The sequence below is a fragment of the Scatophagus argus genome, chromosome 5 (genome assembly GCF_020382885.2).
Source record: "Scatophagus argus isolate fScaArg1 chromosome 5, fScaArg1.pri, whole genome shotgun sequence".
NCBI classification, from domain to species: domain Eukaryota; kingdom Metazoa; phylum Chordata; class Actinopteri; family Scatophagidae; genus Scatophagus; species Scatophagus argus.
The window spans coordinates 8,636,607-8,658,177 of record NC_058497.1 but is presented as its reverse complement, the minus strand read 5'-3'; the positions used below and the strand labels follow the sequence as shown (position 1 = coordinate 8,658,177).

Sequence of the window (21,571 nt, the reverse complement as noted above, 5' to 3'; positions counted from 1 at the left end):
TCATTCTCCCACATTCGCACCTTCATGTTGTCGTTGTTCACGAGTCGTACCTTAATGTGCTGATACTCCTTCTCTTCCTCTTGTAATACCTCCAGCTGCTTCAGAACAGACTCCTGCTGGAACTCTCCTCGTTCAACCTGCACAGAAATCAAGGAAAGTATACTAAGAGTCTGTGTGCTTTCTGGAACTCTTCCACTCAGAATAAAAAGACTTTCTGAGACAGAAAGAGTTCGCTTTCATCACTTGTTCTTCTTTTTCATATCAGTCAGACATGTTTCACCTTCACTCAGGGCTGACAGGGAGCATTAATAATGTACCTCTGAATATCTTTTATTTATCTTAACAAATGCAGATTTATAAGGTAGTTAAGCTCATTTCCCTGTACTAACATCAAGTACTGACTGTATGAAGTATTTCTGAAAGAAAATCTAATCCAAAACCGCACACTGGAAATAGCCCAGCCCCGGAGCAAACTGCATGAAAACCAAAACACTGGTACGGTTCCAAAGAGGAAACAGCTCTTTGTGTGTCTAGAAGGCATGTAGATACAGAAGTACACCCACTGTAGGATTACACAGTATGTATCAGCATCTCCATAGTGACAATTTATCGGGGTCTGTTCTGCTTATTGAGCTAGTGGTATCATAAAGGTAAATATAGCCCCTATGCCTTGACTACAGCACATAAAAAAATCTTCATGCCTGTCTGTGTTCCCATTACACGCAACAATATGTATTTCACAGGAAAAACCAATGCCAAAATGAAGGTAACACATTCATCGTTACATTACTGTCATGCTATTGTCAGCTTAGAACATGCAAAAGTCTAAAACACAAAAATAGTTGAGCTTTTACTTTTGAAAACCGGATCAAAAAGTGAAAAGTAGTATGTTGTGACACTCACACTCACCATCAGCTGTTTCATGGAGGTGTGTTCTTCATTCTCACGTGCTGCATTGTGGTCCTTGTGTACAATCTCCACCCGGATGTCATTTTTCGCAGACACGACTCCTTTCAGATCTGGCAGAAACAGATGACACATATATCTCAATAAGCTGGATAAACAGCATTATCTATTTGTTGACTTTATAATTTTCCCCAGTTCTGTTTGCAGCGTTACAGAATTTAGCAAAGATCCCCAGGTTTGGTCTGTGAGAGCTTCCCCATTTCCCGAAAACAGTACAAAGCATTATTAATCACTTCTTTCCTGCCAACACAAGATTATCTTTTTCTGCATGCATATGCAATCTCATACAGCCCACGGTGGCTCTTTCTGTTTGGGACAATGCTGATGATACTGTCATATAACAAAGTCTTACTTTCTGTCTTAATTTTGCTTGCAAGTTCTCTCTGGTGAGCACAGATGGAGACGGGCAGTGAGGGCATAACCAGGTGCGCTTCCTCTGTAGTATACAGACAACAGACATGCTGAAGGGACCAGTAGGACAAATTGGGTCTTGGATAGAAACAGCTGCTGACTGTCTCTAACCTGAGTCACTTGGAACACGGGTGGGTGGCAGTGAACATAACACAGGATGTAAATAGCCTCAAAAGTGAATGCAGCCAGACTGAGATTGCATGAAATGAACCCTTATTACAATCTGGCTATCTCTGCACCACAAAAACATGTCCATCTGAATAGGTGATCTCATACTGTATGCATTGTGACACTAAGTTCAGGCAATTCATCTTGTGTTAGAAATGTATTGAAGCAGCTGGCAATGTCTTGTAATTTGTTGATAGATCTCCCAAATTTTAGAAAACTCGAGTCAAAAATGCAGGAAACCAAATTTGCTTAACTTTGAGAGCAGATTTATATATATTTGAATAGATGGACATTTTTCTTGTGTGCTTGGGGGTGATACTCCGATGTGCATGCTTCAATGGATGAAACAGGAAAGAGGGAGACGTACTTCTCTGGGAGCGGGTGCAACAGAATGCTCCAATGGTGCCCATGAGGACAATGAGGGCCACAAAAGCTCCCACAGCAATTCCGATGATCACCGCCACTGGGAGAGACTCTGTGCAGCACAACAAAGAGAAGTGTCATTCTACAATTACTTGTACATGTCAAAGGTGCTGGACACATGAAAAGAGAGTACACAAGAGCACACAGCAGTAATGTAAGCTACCTACACTTTCAGGCACTCACAAACCAGTTCTCTTTATCGCTCCCTCTTTTCTGTCTCTGCAGCAAACAGGAACTAAGGGAAGATATGCTATATTTCATCGCTCTAAGTGACTTTGGCATTTTCCCTCAGGCACAAGGCCATGTAATAAAAACACAGGCACAATGGCTCAGATAAAATAAAAATAAAAAAATCTGTCCTGTGTGTCCAAATGACAGCAAAATTCAAACAAAAACTAATTACCAAACCTTTTTTTTATCAGCATGAGTAAACATTTTCTAACTGTCTCCTATTATCCTATCCTAACTTTTAATTTACATTTATTTAGGCTGATAGAAGAATTTTACTGAGGGCTTTCATTTTCACTGAGCAAGGTGGAGAAGTGTGTGCATTAGTTTAAGAATAAGCATGTTTGCATGTCTCTGTGAGGATGCTGCATTTGCATCTTGGATGAGATTAAACCTGCATCTATATGCTTCTCTCCGACTTAAAGGTCCTCATTAAGGGACACTTTAATGATATGAGCTACCAGCCCACGTTTATGACCTTCTCGCATTTTAAACAAATGCAAAACAACCAAGTGCTCTCCCTACACCATTAAAGCCTATTTAATGTCTTCATTGATCAATGTCACTTTCACATAAGCAGCTTATAATTTATCATTTGCGATAAGTGGATAGAAAACACAGCCTCTCCTACGGTGAAGGGGAAAAGGTCAACAGATAAAAAAGTATTCATTTTTGAAGCAAAAGAAATGGAGAATGTTTTAAATTTCTCTTTCAGATAAAGACAGCAGGAAGCACAGTGTATTTTATATTCAGGGTGCACTCTATGATAAGGGTCACCAGTTCAAATTACCAGGGAGTTGCACTTTATGTTAACCCGGAAAACTAATTTGTCAGAGATTTATCGGTCTCATCATCACATTTACAGTACAGCACATCAAACGTTTCAGAATTTAGGCCATGCAGTATAAATTTGTATTACCATCTTGCAGTACCAAACTGGTAAAATTGCAATTTTAAAAACATGTTTCTAATAAAATTTGAAAAAAAAAAAAAAAAAAAGTTTAAGTGCTGTATCAAAGTAAACCTTCACTGTATGATACACTAAAATGTCCGTTTGCATCGATTAGCTACAACTAAAGTGTAATATTTAAATCGAAAATATCTTTTTATTCATTCATAGATAATCAGTCATGAATTCTGTCTAATGCATACTTACCAATCTGATCACACATGCTAAAATGTAGAGTCACTCACATTGCAGGTACAACACATAGTGATGCAAACAAAGCACCACAGCTTTGTCACTTTCTACCATCTATTGACATATGGGAAATGGCAGTCACATGATTTGAAGAAGAGGAAGGTGGAACTTGTCGAACCTTGGCTCCCACCTTGTTCCTTAAGGCGTATGATCTCGGTGTCAGATCCAAAGCTGTTCCATGCTGTGCAGTTGTAGATGGTCTGGAAGTCAGCTGGAACGATGTTACTCATGGTCAGCGTGGAGATCACTCCTTCTTCTGTGGTGACGGTCTCCACAGTGTAGCGGCCCGATGTTCCAGACTCCAGAACAGTTTCCTTCCATGACCAGGCCTGAGAAAAAACAGGGTAGGTGGTGATCTGAATAGTGTTACATTTTTGACATATAGTGATAATGTAGAGCAGCGTTTCGATCTGTGCGTTTCTGCGTTGTTTGTATCTTGTGTTCTGGGCCGAAAAGCACATGTAAAAATCATTGACTGTCCCTTCAGTATCCTGTGGTTTCCCCTCTCTCTGTGGGTTGTGGGGAATTGTATTTTGTCCCCATAAGTAAGGCAGGAGTAAGGTGGATTCTCACTATGTGACCGTGTAGTCCCCACAACTACATCAATAAACATCCACACACACACACACACACAAACACGCATTCATATATAATCATTTCAACCTTTAACAGCACTAACACCCTGTTTAGCAGGGGGGTTACAGTAATCATATCCCAAAGTATTTACACCAAAACACAAAGGTATCCTCATCCAAACCACAGTAACAAATACAAGATTTAAAATGCACCAAAAATACAAAATGCAAACAATTAATTTATGAGTAAAGAAATTAATTCTGATGGTGGCAAAGGACACCTCCTTTGCTCCCATCTATTGAATCAATTCTAATTAAATATGTGCTGGTCCCAGTCTGGAAGGTCCTGGATCTTGTTACGACAGGATCCGGCAAAGCTTAAGCCCAGGACTTGCAGTATTCAGGAGTATAAGCTGACCATGCCAAGACACATCTGTGCTTTACAGAACTTCCCAGTGCTGATTAGTGAATCCTCCTTTCAAGGGGTGCTTGAGTTCATTGGGAGGTGTTTACTGGAATGGTGTGAGCCTGCAGTCATGATGTTATATCAACTTCATGTGCCTGGATGACTCTCACACTATGGCAGGCACCTTGTTGTTGCTAACGGTACACATCTCCATGGAGACACACAATGACCATGAACAGGTGACCCCAACACTCAGTAATTAAGGATGTTAAGTATTACAGGTGTCAATGCACAGAGAGCTCATTTTGTTTGGAGAATAGCTCAGCGAATCAGAGAATTATTGTATTATCAAAGGGAAATTAGCGTTACAGTCATTGTTATACTCTTTTGCAGTTGGGTAAAACACTTCAAAATGGGTGTTATAGTTAAAAAGGTTATGGTTAAAATGTGTTTGTTAAAAGGCCATTTGCTGCTCATGTTCATGTCTGTTTGACAAGCTGCCAACTCACTGAAACACCTCCCACATTTGTAAACTGAGCTAATGTCTGGATGGATAATTGCAAATTGCAGGCACTCTAGGCAGAGCTCACCGCAACATTTGGATTACTGGGCTTTTTGGATTTGAGCTGCTGAGAGATTGCAAGCAACCATTTGTAGAACAGTACTTGCTGTGAACTACATGAATAAGTTATAAGAGGATAGAGCACGAGGAGATCCTGTGCATTATTTTGAATACAGTAAATAATTATGACAAAAATGTAACAAAATAGAAAAAAGTTCTTAAATGAAGACTACACCTTAATAGCAGTCACACAAATCTTAATTTCTAATAATTATTTCAGTATTTCTTAAGAAGCATAATTATTTAAAGAGATTTTTTTTCTATTATGGTACACTGTGATAGCATAGTAGCATGTGCTCTGCTAAAATATCTTGGATCATTTGACATTTGAACATTTTGATTTTTACATTTTATACATATCTTTGGTAGTATTTTAGATTTTTGTATGGGTTCTTTTCCATCAAATAACTGCCCACATTATTCTTTAAAAAAAAAAAACTTTCTCAGTCGAACTCGAAAATGAAAAATTATTTGGCCTTAGAAATAAACACTGAAGACCCAGCAGCAGGTAACGCCCCCCAAATGAGTCAGATATTAATTATGTTTTTAATTAATGCTGGACATCAATAATAAAACAAAACAAAAAACATGCATCTAATGATAAATGACAATTAACCACATGCATATGCAAAATGAACACACATTCACACACACAAATTAATATGTGCAAAGTGAGCTTACAGAGTTGCCTGTTTATATAAAGATCATAAATCCTAATGGGATTATTACTTACAGAGCATAAGTGTGCATTAAATGAGAAACATTTCATGTTCAACTTTTTATATGAAAACAAAAAATGATGGTAATCGTATGAATTTATATAATTTATATCTACTTGACTGTGCTGTCCAAGTGTAATTTATAATTCAGACACAGACATCATACATCAGACACATAAGAGTGGTCATTACACTAATCACAAATGCTAATATATAATTTGCATTGCAGACAGCAAAAATCCATAAAATACCTTGTTATGCTTATAGTTTTGAATCTTTCCTTATAATAAAATGGGGCGTAGTCGACAGAAAGATTACATCAGAACATCTAAAAATAAATAAATGAACAAATAAATAAATAAGTAATCCAGATGTACTTACAATGCGGTCTGGCGGAGGTGTACTTCGAATGAAACACTTGATTTGTCCTTTTTCTCCATGTAAAGCTTGCTGAGTCTGTGTACTGGAAATGGTAGGTGGCCCTAAAAAGGACAATAAGAAGAAAAGTTTGAAGATAAGTCACAGAAACTAAAGTACAAATAACTGCATTCATTTTGAGTTTCAGATCACGTGACAACTCTGTTCCATCGAGTTTTTGTGGTACCTTATATTCTAATTGCTGTACTGTTCCAAGCAGCACACCTGAAGTGTTCAATAATTTGGGACTCCTGGGGAAGACTGAATTGCTGCGCGATATGAACATGCCTCACCACTTGCTACAGTCTACCCAAGGACACACCAGGACTGAATGAAGGGCATAAGTGGGGGCCCAGACCTCATTGTGGATCAACAAATTGTTGATTTATGGCTGCCTTGATTTCTCCCACAGAGATAAACATTGCCGGAGAGTGCTACAGCAGTTCTTTGGAACGCATTCAGGACTATAAAGATGAAAAGAGAAAAATAAAGCTGTGGGGAGACAACGCAATTGTCCCAATATATCACCTTAATCAATTTGCTTGCAGCAGATTTGACCCCTGAACCAATAGATCAGCAAATAACTAAACATTAAGCCCCAGCTCTAATATACAATCCAATAAAGACCCGCACGAATTAGTGGAACGAAACATATTTCCAGACAAAACACGATATGCTTTTTAAAAAAAATTCAGTTTTCTGCCAAAATAAGTTTGATTAAACTGAATTATTTTACTAGAATTACAGATTATGGGAACAGTGTTGGTTTCATCAACAGGAACTGCCGGAATGGACTTGGAGCCAGCATGTGTTAAACCTGTGGTCAAGATACAAGATTTTGCCTGACAAGGGCAACTCAGCCTAAACGACTGGTCTGCTTGCCATCTGGTCTGGAGGCTGTTCTCGCCAGGTGACAGCACTAATATGAAGACAAGATGTCACACATGACCCAATTCTGTCTCTCAAGTGGGTTTTCCCTTTAGTACTGAAGAGCTCACTGTTAGCACAATACCAGAGAAGCAAAGTACGGAGGCAGTGTTTACACAGATTTTATATTTAAATAGAAGTAATTAAAGTACAAGAATAATACTGTGGTGGCATTCTCTATGTGATCTGAGCATATTTTTTTATAACATTTCATATATAATAATTCCAAATTAAACTGTATAGCAGTTAACATGACTGGTATGAATACAGCTATTGATTGTGCTCATGACTGAGAATGTATTTTTATTGAATATCTTTTCTATTTCGTCTAATGCTTTTTTCTGATCTTTTGGTAATGTTTTTCTTTCCTGTGTAATGTTTCTGTTGTCTTGGGCTGCTGATATCTCTTTCGACAGAATAATCGAAAAATAATCAATCAAAAAAAAAATCATTGTGGGCTGTTCACCTTAAAGAATCGCCACATTCTGAAGGATTGGCATGTTTTCACTTAAGCTCTCTAAGTTGTACACAAACAAACCAACATTATGTGTTTCTTAAGATTTAGATTCTTAGATCAAGCTGGGCTCCAAAAGAGATGGTCCTGCATAAACAGCACAAGCAAAGATTTCCATTTTTACAAGCCCTTGAAAAGCTGTTAAAATCAAACATTTAGCACCTCTCTTGTGATGGTTAGGGTTAAGAATGTAGGTTTAAGGGGGTGGCAAGTGAGGCAGCTCCTTGATTAGTGAGACAACTCGCTTCTCCACCAACTTCCCTCAAACTCATGCTCTCTGCCATCTCTCTGACGATACATAATTGCAGTTTATTACCTGTCTCTTATTAAAATGAATTAGCATTTTAATGAGACCTTGCCAGATGGTGCCTTGGTATGCTACTGGAGGATGCTGGAAGGCTTCTACTGCTGCAAACTGAATCCTGCAGACAATTTATGAAAAAAGTATTGAAAGCTATGCCTCTTTTTTTATTAGTTGTGATGGCATTAGTACAGTATGTATGTGTTATAGTTCATGTACATTTTTATGTACAAAGGAAGTGCATAGTTAACATAAACTACGGTTGTCAAAACAAGATCAATTGCTTGCAGACTGCAAAAGGCAGGTGGTAGGAAGGATCTATTCTATGGATCAGAACGGCAAATGAGGAATATAATTAGATAGCTTTATCTCGCTGGCTCAGCCTGCATTGAATGTGTGTGTGTGTTTGTGTGTGTTTGCCACACAGACTATGTGATCAGAGCACAAACACATTGGTAGCAAGGAGGTGGGTGGCACTACAACATCATCAATGTTAGCAGCAGGAGAGGTAATGAAAATGTTGGATGCAATGTTTCGCTCATTCATTTGAGGAGGTGTTAACTCTGGAGTGGACACTGCAATCTGATTACACAATATCGTCGTGGGTGTCGAAAGGCCAGGGCTTACATTTCCTTCCTAAACTGAACCATCCGCTTTGAACAAAAGCTTGACATTTCCTCGCTACCTCGATGCAATTCCTTTTATTTCTTTGCTTTCTTTTGTGATAAAAGAGAGCACGAAACAGCTAGGGAGCAAATGGAACAGAGGAAAAATGTCTAGTGTGGTCACTTGTATCCACATTTTCCTTAAAGTAATCAGTGATGAAAAGATCCTGTATATATATTGAAGTTGCCAACCAGGGTCACAGGTCCACATGCCACATACTTTAAATTTAAAACGGCAAACTCTGGTAATGCAAATAAACAATAGACATTTTGTGTCTTTTAGGTAAGCCCAGCTGGACTGTAATATGTCCACACATAAGAGAAAAGAGTAATCAGATACAATTTGGTCACTGAGAGTGGGCATATTGTTATGGGGTTAGTATCTATGTTCAAAGCCTGTTGCTATATTAGGATAATCTTCCTGCTGTTTTATTTCAGTCTACATTAACAATACCAAGTCAGGGTGGATGTAGAGCTGTAATCACAAATGTCATCAGACAATCACAAATTATCTTCATATCTAACTGGTCATCAGAGGTAGCCCAAATGTTTAACTTCTGCAGAAATACATGATTTACTACCCTGAATGCTCTGACAGCCTCGATGCATTTGCGTGATTTGGCTCAGTAAATCTTTACAACAGGGACCAAAATGTATTTTCTCCCTGTGTCTTTTCCTGCATGCAGTGTGAGCCATACTGTCTTCTCTTCACACTGTGAAATGCATTTACAGCAATAACTCAGGACAGATGGCACAGGCCAAGAACACTCATTATTTTTTTATTCAATTTTGCAACTTTTGTGTGCTGCTAAAAGCATGATTTCATCAGGTACTAACGGCTGAAGTTTTGTGGTATGGTCACATTAACGGAAAAGATCAATGCAAAAACATCTTGCTTCAAAAAGAGAACATCTTTTTTGCATTATGCAAGCAACTATCCATTTTAACAATAATCTTGAAGTAATCAATGGATGCCTATCAATCTCTAGAAAGCATTAACATTAGCTCAAGTTGGCTGGCCGATTCGAGGGTCTACACATTTACAACTAAAGGGCAGCCTACATGCTTGTTTTATTAATTTTTTTTATTATTTTGTTGGTAACCATTGCATAATTGCAGTGCACCTGGGTGAGCTTCATCCTCATGACTGGCATGACAAGTTTAGTTTTGAGGTGTATTTTCTTTTTGTACGAGTAATATTACTTCTCATTGACCAGATGAAGTCCAAAATGAAACCTACTGATTAATATTTGTGGGCACTGACTTTGAATGTGCTGTCTGTTTATTTATAGACTTCCTTTCCACTTCATTGCATGTAACAAGGAGGATTCCCGATCATTATGCCCTCCCCGGACAGACAGGGGACACCTTGGAGCTGCTGACCTTGAAGCTGTTGTGCTCCAGAAATCATATGATGTGCTGTGAACAAGTCTAATCTCCTGAATGAGCCATCCTGTTAGAAAATTTTATCCCACATATCTTGCTTTGTAAACATGTTGATGGAATAAATCAAAGATATTTTTCACATGTAAAGAAAATAGTGTCTGAGCTGAGTAGAGACAGCTCATGTGTCAGGTACCAATAAAAAGAAAAGTCACTTCAAAGTCTTGCAGAAAGCTTTGCAGATCCTATCTTTCTATGCTTGAATTTAGTGGGTCAGATAAAATGTGCTCTATCTTAAATGCGACTTTCTCCTTCATTAATTAGAATTTTTCTTTCACATATGGTGTTATTACAGTTTAAAGGAGGCTGGAATGCTAATTAACTAGGCACATAAAGGCTGTGTAGAAAGAGAAACAGTAGAAAAAAAAGATCTATAACCCAGTGCTCTGTGGGATATTGTGGGATTCTTTGGCCCTCCCTCTCCCTTACTGTGGTAATGGGTTTTCTCTCCCTAGGCTGTGCAAGTACTCTGCATGTGCCATTATATATACTGCTTTACCCAAAGACACACATACACACAGATACAAAAACACAAATGGCTGCACAGATCTACTCACATTTGTGGATATATTAATTAATATGTATTGCGTGAATACATGGTCTTGAAGAATACACAAGCAAAATCCTTTCAAGCATGTCAGATAACTTCGCTCAATTCCAACTTCTGCAGAACTGTGGAAAAATCCATGCACATGCATTGCATGGTATATAAATAATCCCATGGATGGATGTGCACAGCCCCCCTTCATGCATGTAGCTACTTGACAGACGCATATGAAATGCTGAGCAGCTTTCCATTCTGAAAATGTTTGACTAGAGTAAGCAATATGTATCCATTAGTGATTTAACACAAACTGCATCCCCTGCTAGCTGTTTGATTATAATTAAATTACATTCTTCCCCAGGGAAAGCAAGAATCCTCATATCTATGTGGTATGCCACAGTGGGAGCCAGTGACACACAACAATGGAGAAGAGAGAGAGAGAGAGAGAGACAGACAGACAGACAGAAGGAATGACAATTTATAAACATATGTAATTTAAATGATGGCATTAAGGAATCAAGGGACAACTGCAGGGAAAACAAATAGCAAAGAAACATTCAAATGTGCAGCAGACACAGTCGCATCATGAATACTCCAAATATGCACAGCATTGCCTGATATACACTGTATCACTGCTGTCCTCCCCAATGGCTCACTCATCCGTCATGTTAGTTATTCATTGTCAGAATCAATAGAGTCCTGCTGACTGTCAGTGATGTTGGGTGCATAGGCTGAGGAGCGGTAAGGAGCACTCACATTCATCTGCAGTTAGAGACGGTGGCATAGGACAATCAATGAGCCCCCCCCACACACACACACCCCACCACTGTTTCAACCGCAGTGTTTGCACTTTCACAAGTTTGACAATCTGATTCGCCTCAAGGACCAGGTAAGAAATGACTCCTCATGTGGTTTGGGGAAAAGAAGATGAATTTCAATTATTCAGAAGGGTAAAAAGGAAGAAGGCTTTTGAATGTCAAGTACCAATTCGGGCTGGGAGGTGCAAGAGAGGAAGAACATACACAAATAAGACGATCAGAAGACATCAAGACCCTGCTTGAATGAAGACTGCAGAGACTAAATAAACATGCCATTTCAGCTTTGTTGTAGCCTGTGTTTCCCAGTGTAAGTTGTTTATGTGTTCTAATCTTTATTAAAACAATCCATCTTCTTGCTCTCATGGCATCATTTCTGAAAGCAACTCAAACTCAATAGTTACATGAGCAGGAAAGAGATGCATCAAAATAAATGGGTATGCTGGATATTATGTATTCTGTTTACATATTAAGGCTACAGAAAGGATGCCAGCATTGGTTGCTATCAACTGAATGGGAGACAATGGAATTAGTCATGATTTTTCCTCACGCCTCTTCTGCCTTGATTCCGACTGAATTCCTGGTGGAGAAGGAGGGGGCTCATTGCAGTTCATAGAAAGTTATGGTTCTGATCTTGTGCTGGAGGGAATACTGGTATCCCACTCTCTGTGATATGCAAAGCAAACATTGGGGTTTTGAAAAGAAAATCTTTACACGCACAGTGTTTGTTACTTCATGTATCTTCATCCCCAAACCAGCACCAGTGTTGCTTACAGGCAAACTCCTTTGTTAGCTTTGGAAATGTGCAGTGATACACTGTCAGCTTTAACTCAGCCTCATCTCAGCAGCTTCTTAGAGCCCTCTCTTGTTTTTTTTATGTTTTGGCTGAGGTTTCTTTCAGATGGACACAGGGAAAATAAGAGACATGTAAATTCCACAACTCTGCCACACCGAAGCATGCGCGCTGAATATCAAGTACAGATAATGAAGTCATTTGTTTGAGAGTTGCCAGGTCTCCCACCAAGGCTGGTATTCATTAGTCAGTCAGTGCCTCAGAAAAGGCAGCTTCCCTGTGACTCATGCAGAATATAATTAGCATTTGAGAACATTTCACCTGTTTATGAAATGTGAGACAATATCTTGAAAAGACCAAGTCTATATTTTTAGGCATCACAATGATCACAGTTGATGAAACATCTCTGTTTTATCAGATTATCTTTGTCAGTAAAATTAATTAACATGGGCACTATATGCCCCAGATCTTGTGTTTGTGTGTCATGTCTGTTTTGTTTCCATACCTACCAAGGAAAATTGACTGTGACTCCAAGAAACTGCTACACTAAAAGAAGCAGGAGAGAAATAAAGCTGCATATTCTGTTGGACGTTTTACAGAAGGAAGGCTTTTGTAAACCAGAGAAGAAGCAGAATATTGACTTCTGTGACAAATTGCTTTCCTCTTGCTGCCGTTGACCCCAGACCTCAAGATTCACACTTGTATGTGTGTATGCATTTGACAACTTTGTGGGTGTGTGTCTGTGTGTGCAAAAGACATTACAATAACACAACTCACCATTGACAGTGAGCGAGACCTCCTTCTCCCCTGCTCCTACACGAGGGACCACCGCACGGCAAACATATTTCCCAGCATCCTCTTGTCTCACAGATTTCAGTGTCAGGAGGTTCTCGTTGCTAAGAACCTGCGGCAGAAAAGTCAAAGATCACTAAATGCAATGACAGCAAAGGTATCTTTGCAATTGAGCAACAAGGCAGTGCAATGGGGAAAAAGGAAGGTAGCACAGGGACCATCTTATACCTTAAAGGACAACTCCCCTCAATTATTAAAATCCAATTTAGGGTCTGAGCTCAGAGGGAAAAGGTGTTGGCTTTGGCCTTTGATGTTGACAAAAGCTAAGGCAGAATGAGACTGAATTTAGGACCAAATCAATAGATCTCATGAGAGAGTAGGTCACCTAGAAGCTGGGGCTGGTTTCAAAGTCTGAGATTTAATGGACATTGTTCTTCATTTTTGAAAAACAGGCTTTGAAAAAGCAGCTTTTCTGAGCCACTGCCACATTATTTGACTGTTTATTAAACATACTTTGTAGCAGCGCAAATCAACATGCTCACCACTCCAGATCCTCTCTTCATCCATACTATGGTAAGAGAGGGATTTCCTGTCCAGGCACAGTTGAACACAGCATCAGAGCCAAGGTCCACCTGCAAGGATTGAGGCTCCGCTGCCATGCGAGGACCAACTGGTGAAATAAACATCATAAACTGTTTACAATTTATCCAGAAGTAAGCATCAGCTGTGGTGGCACCAACTCAAGGAGCTCAGAGTCAAAATATATTAGACAGTTAAAAATCCAACACCATGAAATATCACATTGCTGGCACTACTGAAAGGCATTTAGTATTGCTTAAGGAGCCACTCACAGTATACATCAACATTGCGGCTGATGTTGGTGCTGCCAAGTGGGTTGGTAACCTCGCAGGAAACAGGTTCTGTAAAGTAGGAGTGGTCCACAATAACCTCATATGTGTCCCCAGAAACCTCCTTGATTATACTTCCTCCTTTGGCCCACCTGGTGAAAGGATTTGAAAGGCACAGAAAGAAGAAAAAAAACGACGGAAAAGGGGAAAAGGCATTAAGACAGGTTTTCACACCTCCTTATGTCAATAGCATTCTTTTGTGTGAATAAATCATCATTCAGGGGCAGATTTTCTGTGCTGGCTTCAGCATATTTTTGTGGCAGCCCTCCACGCTGTGACAAGCACCCTGGCGACTAAGAGCAGACAGCACGTTCCTCATTACGCCAGGCAGAGAGTGCAGCACAGAGTGCCAGCTAAGAAAAACAAATCACAGAATGATAAATGGGTTGCTCCCCCACCTATGAAGACGTTGGTTGACACCTACTGTATAACACACAACAGCTGATGTTAATAAATTGACACAGGATCACATAAAGAACATCTGTTGTGTTTGTGAATGATCGCTCCTGTAGCAGGGATGCAGACACTCGCAACGTGTTTAGGTGAGACCTTAAGGATGTCACAAGCAGCTGCATATCGCTCTGCGTGGTGTGGATGGCTCTCTGCTGCTACAACAGACGAGGCCCATTTATAAAAGTGAAGCAAAGCCATCTGTGGATGTCTTGGGTCTCTTTGGGAAATTTGGACAGTGCTGTGGGACACACAATGCATCATGCGTCTAAATGCCTCCACAATAGAGATGTGGCTGCATGTTGATGTGGAAAATGAAAACAATGACAACAGAACTAGAGCCTGTCTCCATTTCATATTCCTGCCAGTACTGAGAGCAGTTTTCATGGGATAGGGAACCCATTTGTTTTCCATGACTAAGCTGGCCCCATGCTTGACTGAAATGCTATGATTCAAATGAGAACAGATTACCTCATTCAATCAGTAAGTGAAGTGAAGCAGAATTCTAATTGGGCTTCACAGGATTTTTTTTTTTTTTTTTAACGCCTTTTCTCCAGCAGTAGATCTTTTCGGAGCTGTGTTCTTGTGTAACAAGGATACAGCTCAGAGCTCTGCAACACCTGTGTTTCCAAAAATGCTGAAAACAGGGCAGACAGGTGTTTCTGGCCTGTCTGCTCCAGTGAAAGTAGCACTGTTAGAGTGTCTGTGTGTCTCTGAGTATGTCAGTGATTATGAACAGATGTTAACAGATATACATGTCTTGTCCCATGCCTTGGGACAGACTAGAGTATGCACACTCTGGAACTGCAAAGTCTCTTTTTACAGTATATTAGCAGAAGAAATAATGTGGATGCTAAACATTGAAAGATTAAAAGAATGTAAAAAACATTTTAATAATGATGATGACTGCTGATGTTCAAAGCAGTGTGTCTCTAAATGTGAATATCATTGTGAATGTTCCCACTCCTGTTTATATGATGATGATGATAAGGATGATGATGACACTGATATTAATTATACTGGTTATGGTTGTGGTAATCACGATGAAGACGATGATGACAACAATGAAGATGATCATCATGACATGAAATCCACCAGTGATGAGTTTCTGGAAACTTTTTGGAAACAGCAGTTTAGAAAAATAAACTCTCCTCAAAGTCCATTGAGTAACTGTTCTGGAGAGCAGATAGAGTTATGAAAATGAATGTTCATTTCTTTCTTTATGTTAGGGCACTGTGGAGACTTCTTGTTCATACATGTCTGAAAGCCTTCTGCGCAAAGCCTTCTCCAGCACATCCCAAAGCTTGAGTTTCAACGTCCAATCTTGATCTTGGAAAAAGCAGCTGCTGATCACAAATTATAATTTTAGTACGTTTTATTATGTTTAATTTTAGAAACTCTATCTGATGTTGAAGATTATGTAATAAATGTAACAAAATCTCCTGAACTTCTTTTATAAGGACATTTGGGAGAGCTTGGTATGACTGTCACACACGGTGGTAGTGATAATCATGACCATTATTATGACAACAACAATGATGCATCTGGGCATTTACAGTATACTCGACTATTTTCCACCAAAGACTTTACTAACTCATATTGTTATTACAGTGTAAGCACAGATGTTTGGGCAGCCGTCTGATCCCGAGTGGAGGTTGCGGCTGCCAGGTTTGGGAGCCCTTGACAGTGTTAGAGGGAGTGGAGACAGAATGCCCTCGTCTTCAGGGAGCCTGGAAGCTCTGTTGGGGTGCTGGGCCTTGTCCAAGACTCATGTTTAAACATAGCTGGCCCAGGGTAACACAAACACCTGCACTCCCTTTGGGAGGTTAGAAAGACCAGTGCAAGCTTACTCAGTAGCTGACTCACTTCACACGGCTGTATCCTATTCAGGGATTTGATTCAGACAGAAGGTGTGAATCTCGCACAATATACTATGTACGTGCGCGCGTGTGTGTGTCTATGGGTGCAAGAACATGTGCGTACATGGTGTGTGTTTTTGCGTGTGCATACGTCTGTAAGCTAACACTGTTAAACAGATAAACAGGTCTGCCGTTAATGGAAGCAGAAGAAGAAGGAGACATGGAGGAGGGGGGGAGTTTTGTATTTGCTGAATGTGATTAAGGCAATAAAACAGCAACAATTAAATTAGGCAGGTATCTGTGCCATCAGCATCAAGACCCACAGTAAATCAGGCCCCACAGTTATTATCAGCATGGTTAAGCACAGAGCAGTGCAGTTCCATTCTCCCTTACATGCACATTTTAAGTGATGACTGTTAAATTCTCAGTGGAATATAGAATAAATATGCAGGCTTTAGTAACAACATGCTGTTTCGACACATACATAGATTGCAGAACTATTTTATGTTCTGCCAAAGAAATGAAGTAAATTCTACATGTGTGATTTGTATCATGTAGACCCAATGAATAATAATAGGTATTCAGGGGATGTTTTCTGACATCTTGGGTATAGCTTTCTTTGTTATTAAATTTTCAGGGTTGTGCCAAAGTTTTTATGTGTATTTCCAACTTTTCAGGGTCGTTTTCAACCTTTCAGGGTTCTATTGATTTGTATGTTTGTTTGCAGGAACAAGGCACATTAATCTACAGTTTAGCAATTTTGTTGTCAATTACTGAACCAATAACAATTCAGATGTTGCACTGAGACGCTCAGATTCTTTCAAATAGAGTAACACTATCTGACAAACTGCAGAACAGTTGGGACTGACAACCAGGCTTCATGTATGTTGGCATACATCTGAAACATTAAATACCATCAACATTTCATTAACTGATTGTTCATAACCATAAACCCTGAATCACATTCTTTTGAATTTTGTGTAGATTTCGTGACTGTTTTGCAAACAAAATATCTTTTCCTGACCTCAAGCAAAATGCTTTTGTTGACTATACGTGACCACATCCAAGACTCTCTCTGGTGTGAGAGTCTTGGATGTTGCATGTCTACCAGAGTCATGAAAAGGATTTAACCTTTGTTTCTATGTACGCAAATGCTATAGATTATATCAGGACTATCTGACAAACTGTTGCACTATAATGTACTGTATATACTACACCACTTTCTTCCACAAATTTAAATATGTCTGACTGCACCTAATGAAAGATGGATAATTTGGCAAGGGAATAGAAGAGCTACACAGACATTTAGCCACTGGAAAGCTTTACAGAGAAAGAGGGTATTGTGATTGTAGTTGCAGGCAGAGGCAAATAAACATATCTAGCTGCAGCATCAACAGCAACACTGAGAAGATAAGTGTGAGGAGGACTGGGATATTATTTGCTGCAGTGCCATGCAAAAGAGGGGGGTTTGTTGTCGCTCTTTGCATGGTTCTATGTGCAGACGAGGGACCTGATTTGCTTTGTTTGTTCTTCTTTCTCTTCTCTCTGGCGGGTTCTTGTTTGGATAGGAGAAAACCCTCTGTGTCCTCATCAGAGTGTGGATGAGTGGTTGTGATGTATGCCAGATAGCCCACCTACCCACCATCACAAACAGTAATGAAGATGTTCCGTCCCACTCGTCTTTCCCTTTCAGAGAGTGTTGATTCCCTGAGTGCTAACTGCAGCACATGCCCATTGCTCTTACTTCATTCACACTTTCAGCATCACTTTTATCTTCTCCTCCAACCTCCGCCTGCACACCTCTCCAATCCCCTGACTCCATTCCTCTTTGCTCTACCCTTGAGCTGTGATCTAGCAAAGTTCAGGTATCTGTAGAAATATATCTTGTTTCCATTTTCACGTTAAAGTAAGATTTATCCAACCAGAGTGGTGATCACGATGGGTTGTTGGTAGCAGAAAGCACCACACCTTTGACTAGTGCCTTTAGTATCATAGTTCTGTGCTTCAAGTGTCCATTGAGTTGGAGTATGGCAAAATGGCACAATGCACATTGGGAATGGATGGCTCTCTTGAGGACAGAAAAGGGGCCATCTGTCTAAGAACTACTCTGTCCTTGTGCGGTATCTGATCTAGGGTAGACAGAGTGTATTAGCACTGAAAAATGGCCCCACAGTGCTTGACCAGCTTCCTGCTCTCCTCTGTGATATTGCTCTCTTGAGGGGGAATTTGGGGGGGGCTCTCCTTTGTCGAAGTGTCTCAGGCAAGCATTATGAGACCCAAAAATCCCCTGTCAACAATGTCCTGAACTCCAATGGTGCAGAAGCGCTTATATAAATTGCAGATAAATCTAAATGGGAGACTATGAAACTGGGGAACTGGTGGAGCGCATAACCTTGAAGCATCAGAAGTTATTAGTCTGTGTGGATATTATTTAATCCCATAGTGAACTGTCTCAATGACAGAGAGCCAGACAGCTGAGAGAAAGCGAGACAGAAGAGAAAAAATGGAAGAAATAAATTACATAAAGGGAAAGCTCAACCTCTAACCTTTTTTTATTCTGTAGTTTGTCAAACTAAAAGAAAAAGTCATCTCAACAGCCATTGCATCTTAGCTCTTGATACCCTGGGGAGAAGTCTGATTCTAGCATTGATCCAGTCTCATAACAGTCGAGGTGAAATCCCTCTGAAGGTGCAATAGATGTCCTGTCTATGCTGCGCACCTACACAATCAAATACAAACCTTGTTTTCCACAAAATCATTCCCTCCTCCTTTTCTTTTTCAAAAGGGCAGAATCTATCAAAAAGGCAACATCTCTGTTTTGCCACCTGTGAGTCTGTTGTACATCTATTTCATTTCCCAGTACCATAAAAAGATTCAAAGCTGGCCAATTCCCTTTGCTATCGATTTCATTCCATTTACTTTTCGTTGGGTTTTTAAAACCTCCCACACAGAAAACCATCTCTTGACAAATCACTTTAGTGTTGCACTTCTAGATGGCCAAGCAAGATTTTATGAGAATAATTACTGTACATTTTTGTTGTTTCATCACAATTACAGATGGAAAAGAAGCTAAATTGATTCTAGCAAGTGCAACTGAGAATGTGCCTGTCAATAAAGTTTAATAAACAGAGGAAATGGACAGGAGGATTAGAGCTTTATATAATACTGAAGAATACTAATACATTAAGGTCAGCAGGTTGTGTTGTGATGTTAGTAAGCATTTTCACAAGGATTGCTGTTTTGTCTTCCAGTTTATAGGAGTATTGTGTTGTCTTTTTTTTCTTTAGTCTAACTGCACTTGATGTCTGTCAAGTTATATTTAATCTAAAACATTATTTTCACTTTCTCAATCAAATTGTTCAGCCATCAAAACATGGTCTGAATTATAATGGCAGAAGCAAACAGGGCTGCTTTGTGTATTTTAGTTAACCATTATTAAATCAGTTTTACTGTATTTATTTTAATATAAGCCCAATTTCAAATGGCACAGATAAACATTAAATATTTGTGGAATGCCAGTGTTGGGCCAGTGTATATTTAGCAAAGTGGAAAATAAGGGTGTACAGGTTGAGGTAGTGGATAGGTATAGAGCATCTGACTTTGACAAACACAATCTATTCCCGATGTTAAGCACAGATATTGTTAAGGGTGGTGAAAGAGTTTGTTTGGCAAACTACAGGATCCTTTTTCTCTCCTACAATATTTTTGCTCAATACAGGATTTAAAAATGTTAGAAAAAAAATACAAAAAGAAAAAGAAAATCCTCTGCTATTGAAAATCAGTGTTGTGTCTGGTATATATACTGGAAGGATAGCTGCAGGATAGCTGAAATGGAAAGCAATCTAACATGTATTGATGCACTACTATGAAAGGTGCAAAGGTAACTTATTTGTACAAAAAAGCAAAGCATTCAAAAAACACTGTAATCCCTTGACATATTCTATATCTTTTGCTGCTGCTGTAATTTGAAGCTTAAATGAACTGAAATGACTTTTCTCAAAAGCCAACCTGAAAATGCTGTATGTTCTCAAAACCGTTCAAAATGTGTTTTGAAAGTGAACCACTGCATGCGGCTCACCTATGTGATGAATAGTTAACTTTAAGACATTCTATTCCTTTAGATGCACCGGGCTACCGAAGAAACTTCACATTCTTGTTCTAAAACTATTGTATATCTGTGTCAGTTTCCCAAAAATGTAATGTAAAGTGTAGTCTTTGGAACTTTTGAAAAGACAATAATGGTTCTACACAAATGGATGTTTCTGTCCCCAAGAAACACCCCTCATACCACTTCACAGAGCACTTTTTGAATGCTTTTTGCTTTTTAAACCTTTTAATTTGTTGTCTTTTATTTGGCCATATCTCCTCTTGCCTGCTCTCTGGGTTTTGTTGAATGGCCACGTGTCAGGGGGGTTAATATATCTGTGTTTCAGTTCGTCCTCACAATGGAGCTATGTTTTCTTTTATAATCCAGTTTTTTGGAACATTTGAGTCATTTAAAAATAAAGCAAAAATAATAGTTACGTGAGCTTAAACTCAGACTCACAGTATACATTATGGGTCATATTTGACCACTATACTGCACAACACACACATAAAAAACACAAGCCGCCCCTTAGGGAGAAACCTGCTTTTCTACCATATAGTGTGGAGCACAACCTAATCTCAGAAAAGCTGTACTGTTGACAGCTTCATCAGATGTCATGAACATTATGTTTCAAGATTTCCTCCAGCACACTGATGGACATTTAATGTTCAAGGGAGATGATATGACTACAAAGAAACAAAACAGTGTATTGCTTTGTTGCAACCCAGTGGAACATGACGAGGTCCCCCAAATGATTTTCTGAAGTGTGTTTTCATTAAATCTTTCAGCATGACAGTGTTTCAGTGTTTTTGTGTTTTTCTTTTCAAAGTGTGGGTGGATCTAATGGTGTCATGGCATCATAATAAGGTGTCTGACAATGATTGATACTATCAGTAATGAAGTATTAAAATGACCTAATGCAAAGATGTTTCATCCATCAGCAATACTGATTAAATAATACCTAATTGAAAGTTAATTGTACCAAGCTTTCTTTGTATTTTACATCACAGAACCATTTGTATTTTGTGCATTTATGACTTCTTTTTATGATCTCACCTGTAGAGCGTGACTGGAGGATTGGCCTTTGCAGAGCAGTGGAATTTCACAAGGTTGCCCTCAAGAACAGGCTGAGGCTCCACTGAGAGATTGACAAGTGGGAGATCTAAAAAAAAACATTGAGACGCAAATACATCCAATTACAGAGCTGGCAGCCTCATCAAACATCCTGTTGTGAGCTGTGAGCCTGAGACAAACACTATGTTATTGGCATTTTCTGTGGCTGAATAAGGCTCAGGAAAAAAAAAAGCACATTTTTTTTTTTGCAGAAAAGACAAAAC

General features: G+C 39.3%; 1 protein-coding gene across 8 annotated transcripts in view; it reads right to left on the bottom strand.

The window, feature by feature from the left end:
- kirrel3b (kirre like nephrin family adhesion molecule 3b) overlaps positions 1-21,571 on the bottom strand; it is a 151,649-nt gene that overhangs the window by 6,289 nt on the left and 123,789 nt on the right. For 2 of the 8 annotated variants that reach the window (XM_046390315.1, XM_046390319.1), the window contains 10 exons: positions 21,291-21,396; positions 13,782-13,930; positions 13,473-13,600; positions 12,916-13,042; positions 6,101-6,201; positions 3,516-3,726; positions 1,913-2,020; positions 1,319-1,402; positions 904-1,019; positions 51-137 (listed from right to left, as the gene is read on the bottom strand). In XM_046390315.1, coding sequence (XP_046246271.1) covers positions 51-137; positions 904-1,019; positions 1,319-1,402; positions 1,913-2,020; positions 3,516-3,726; positions 6,101-6,201; positions 12,916-13,042; positions 13,473-13,600; positions 13,782-13,930; positions 21,291-21,396 — 1,217 coding nt within the window. The remainder of the gene's footprint in view (positions 1-50; positions 138-903; positions 1,020-1,318; positions 1,403-1,912; positions 2,021-3,515; positions 3,727-6,100; positions 6,202-12,915; positions 13,043-13,472; positions 13,601-13,781; positions 13,931-21,290; positions 21,397-21,571) is intronic. The other 6 variants (XM_046390316.1, XM_046390317.1, XM_046390318.1 and 3 more) reach the window with 6 other exon arrangements.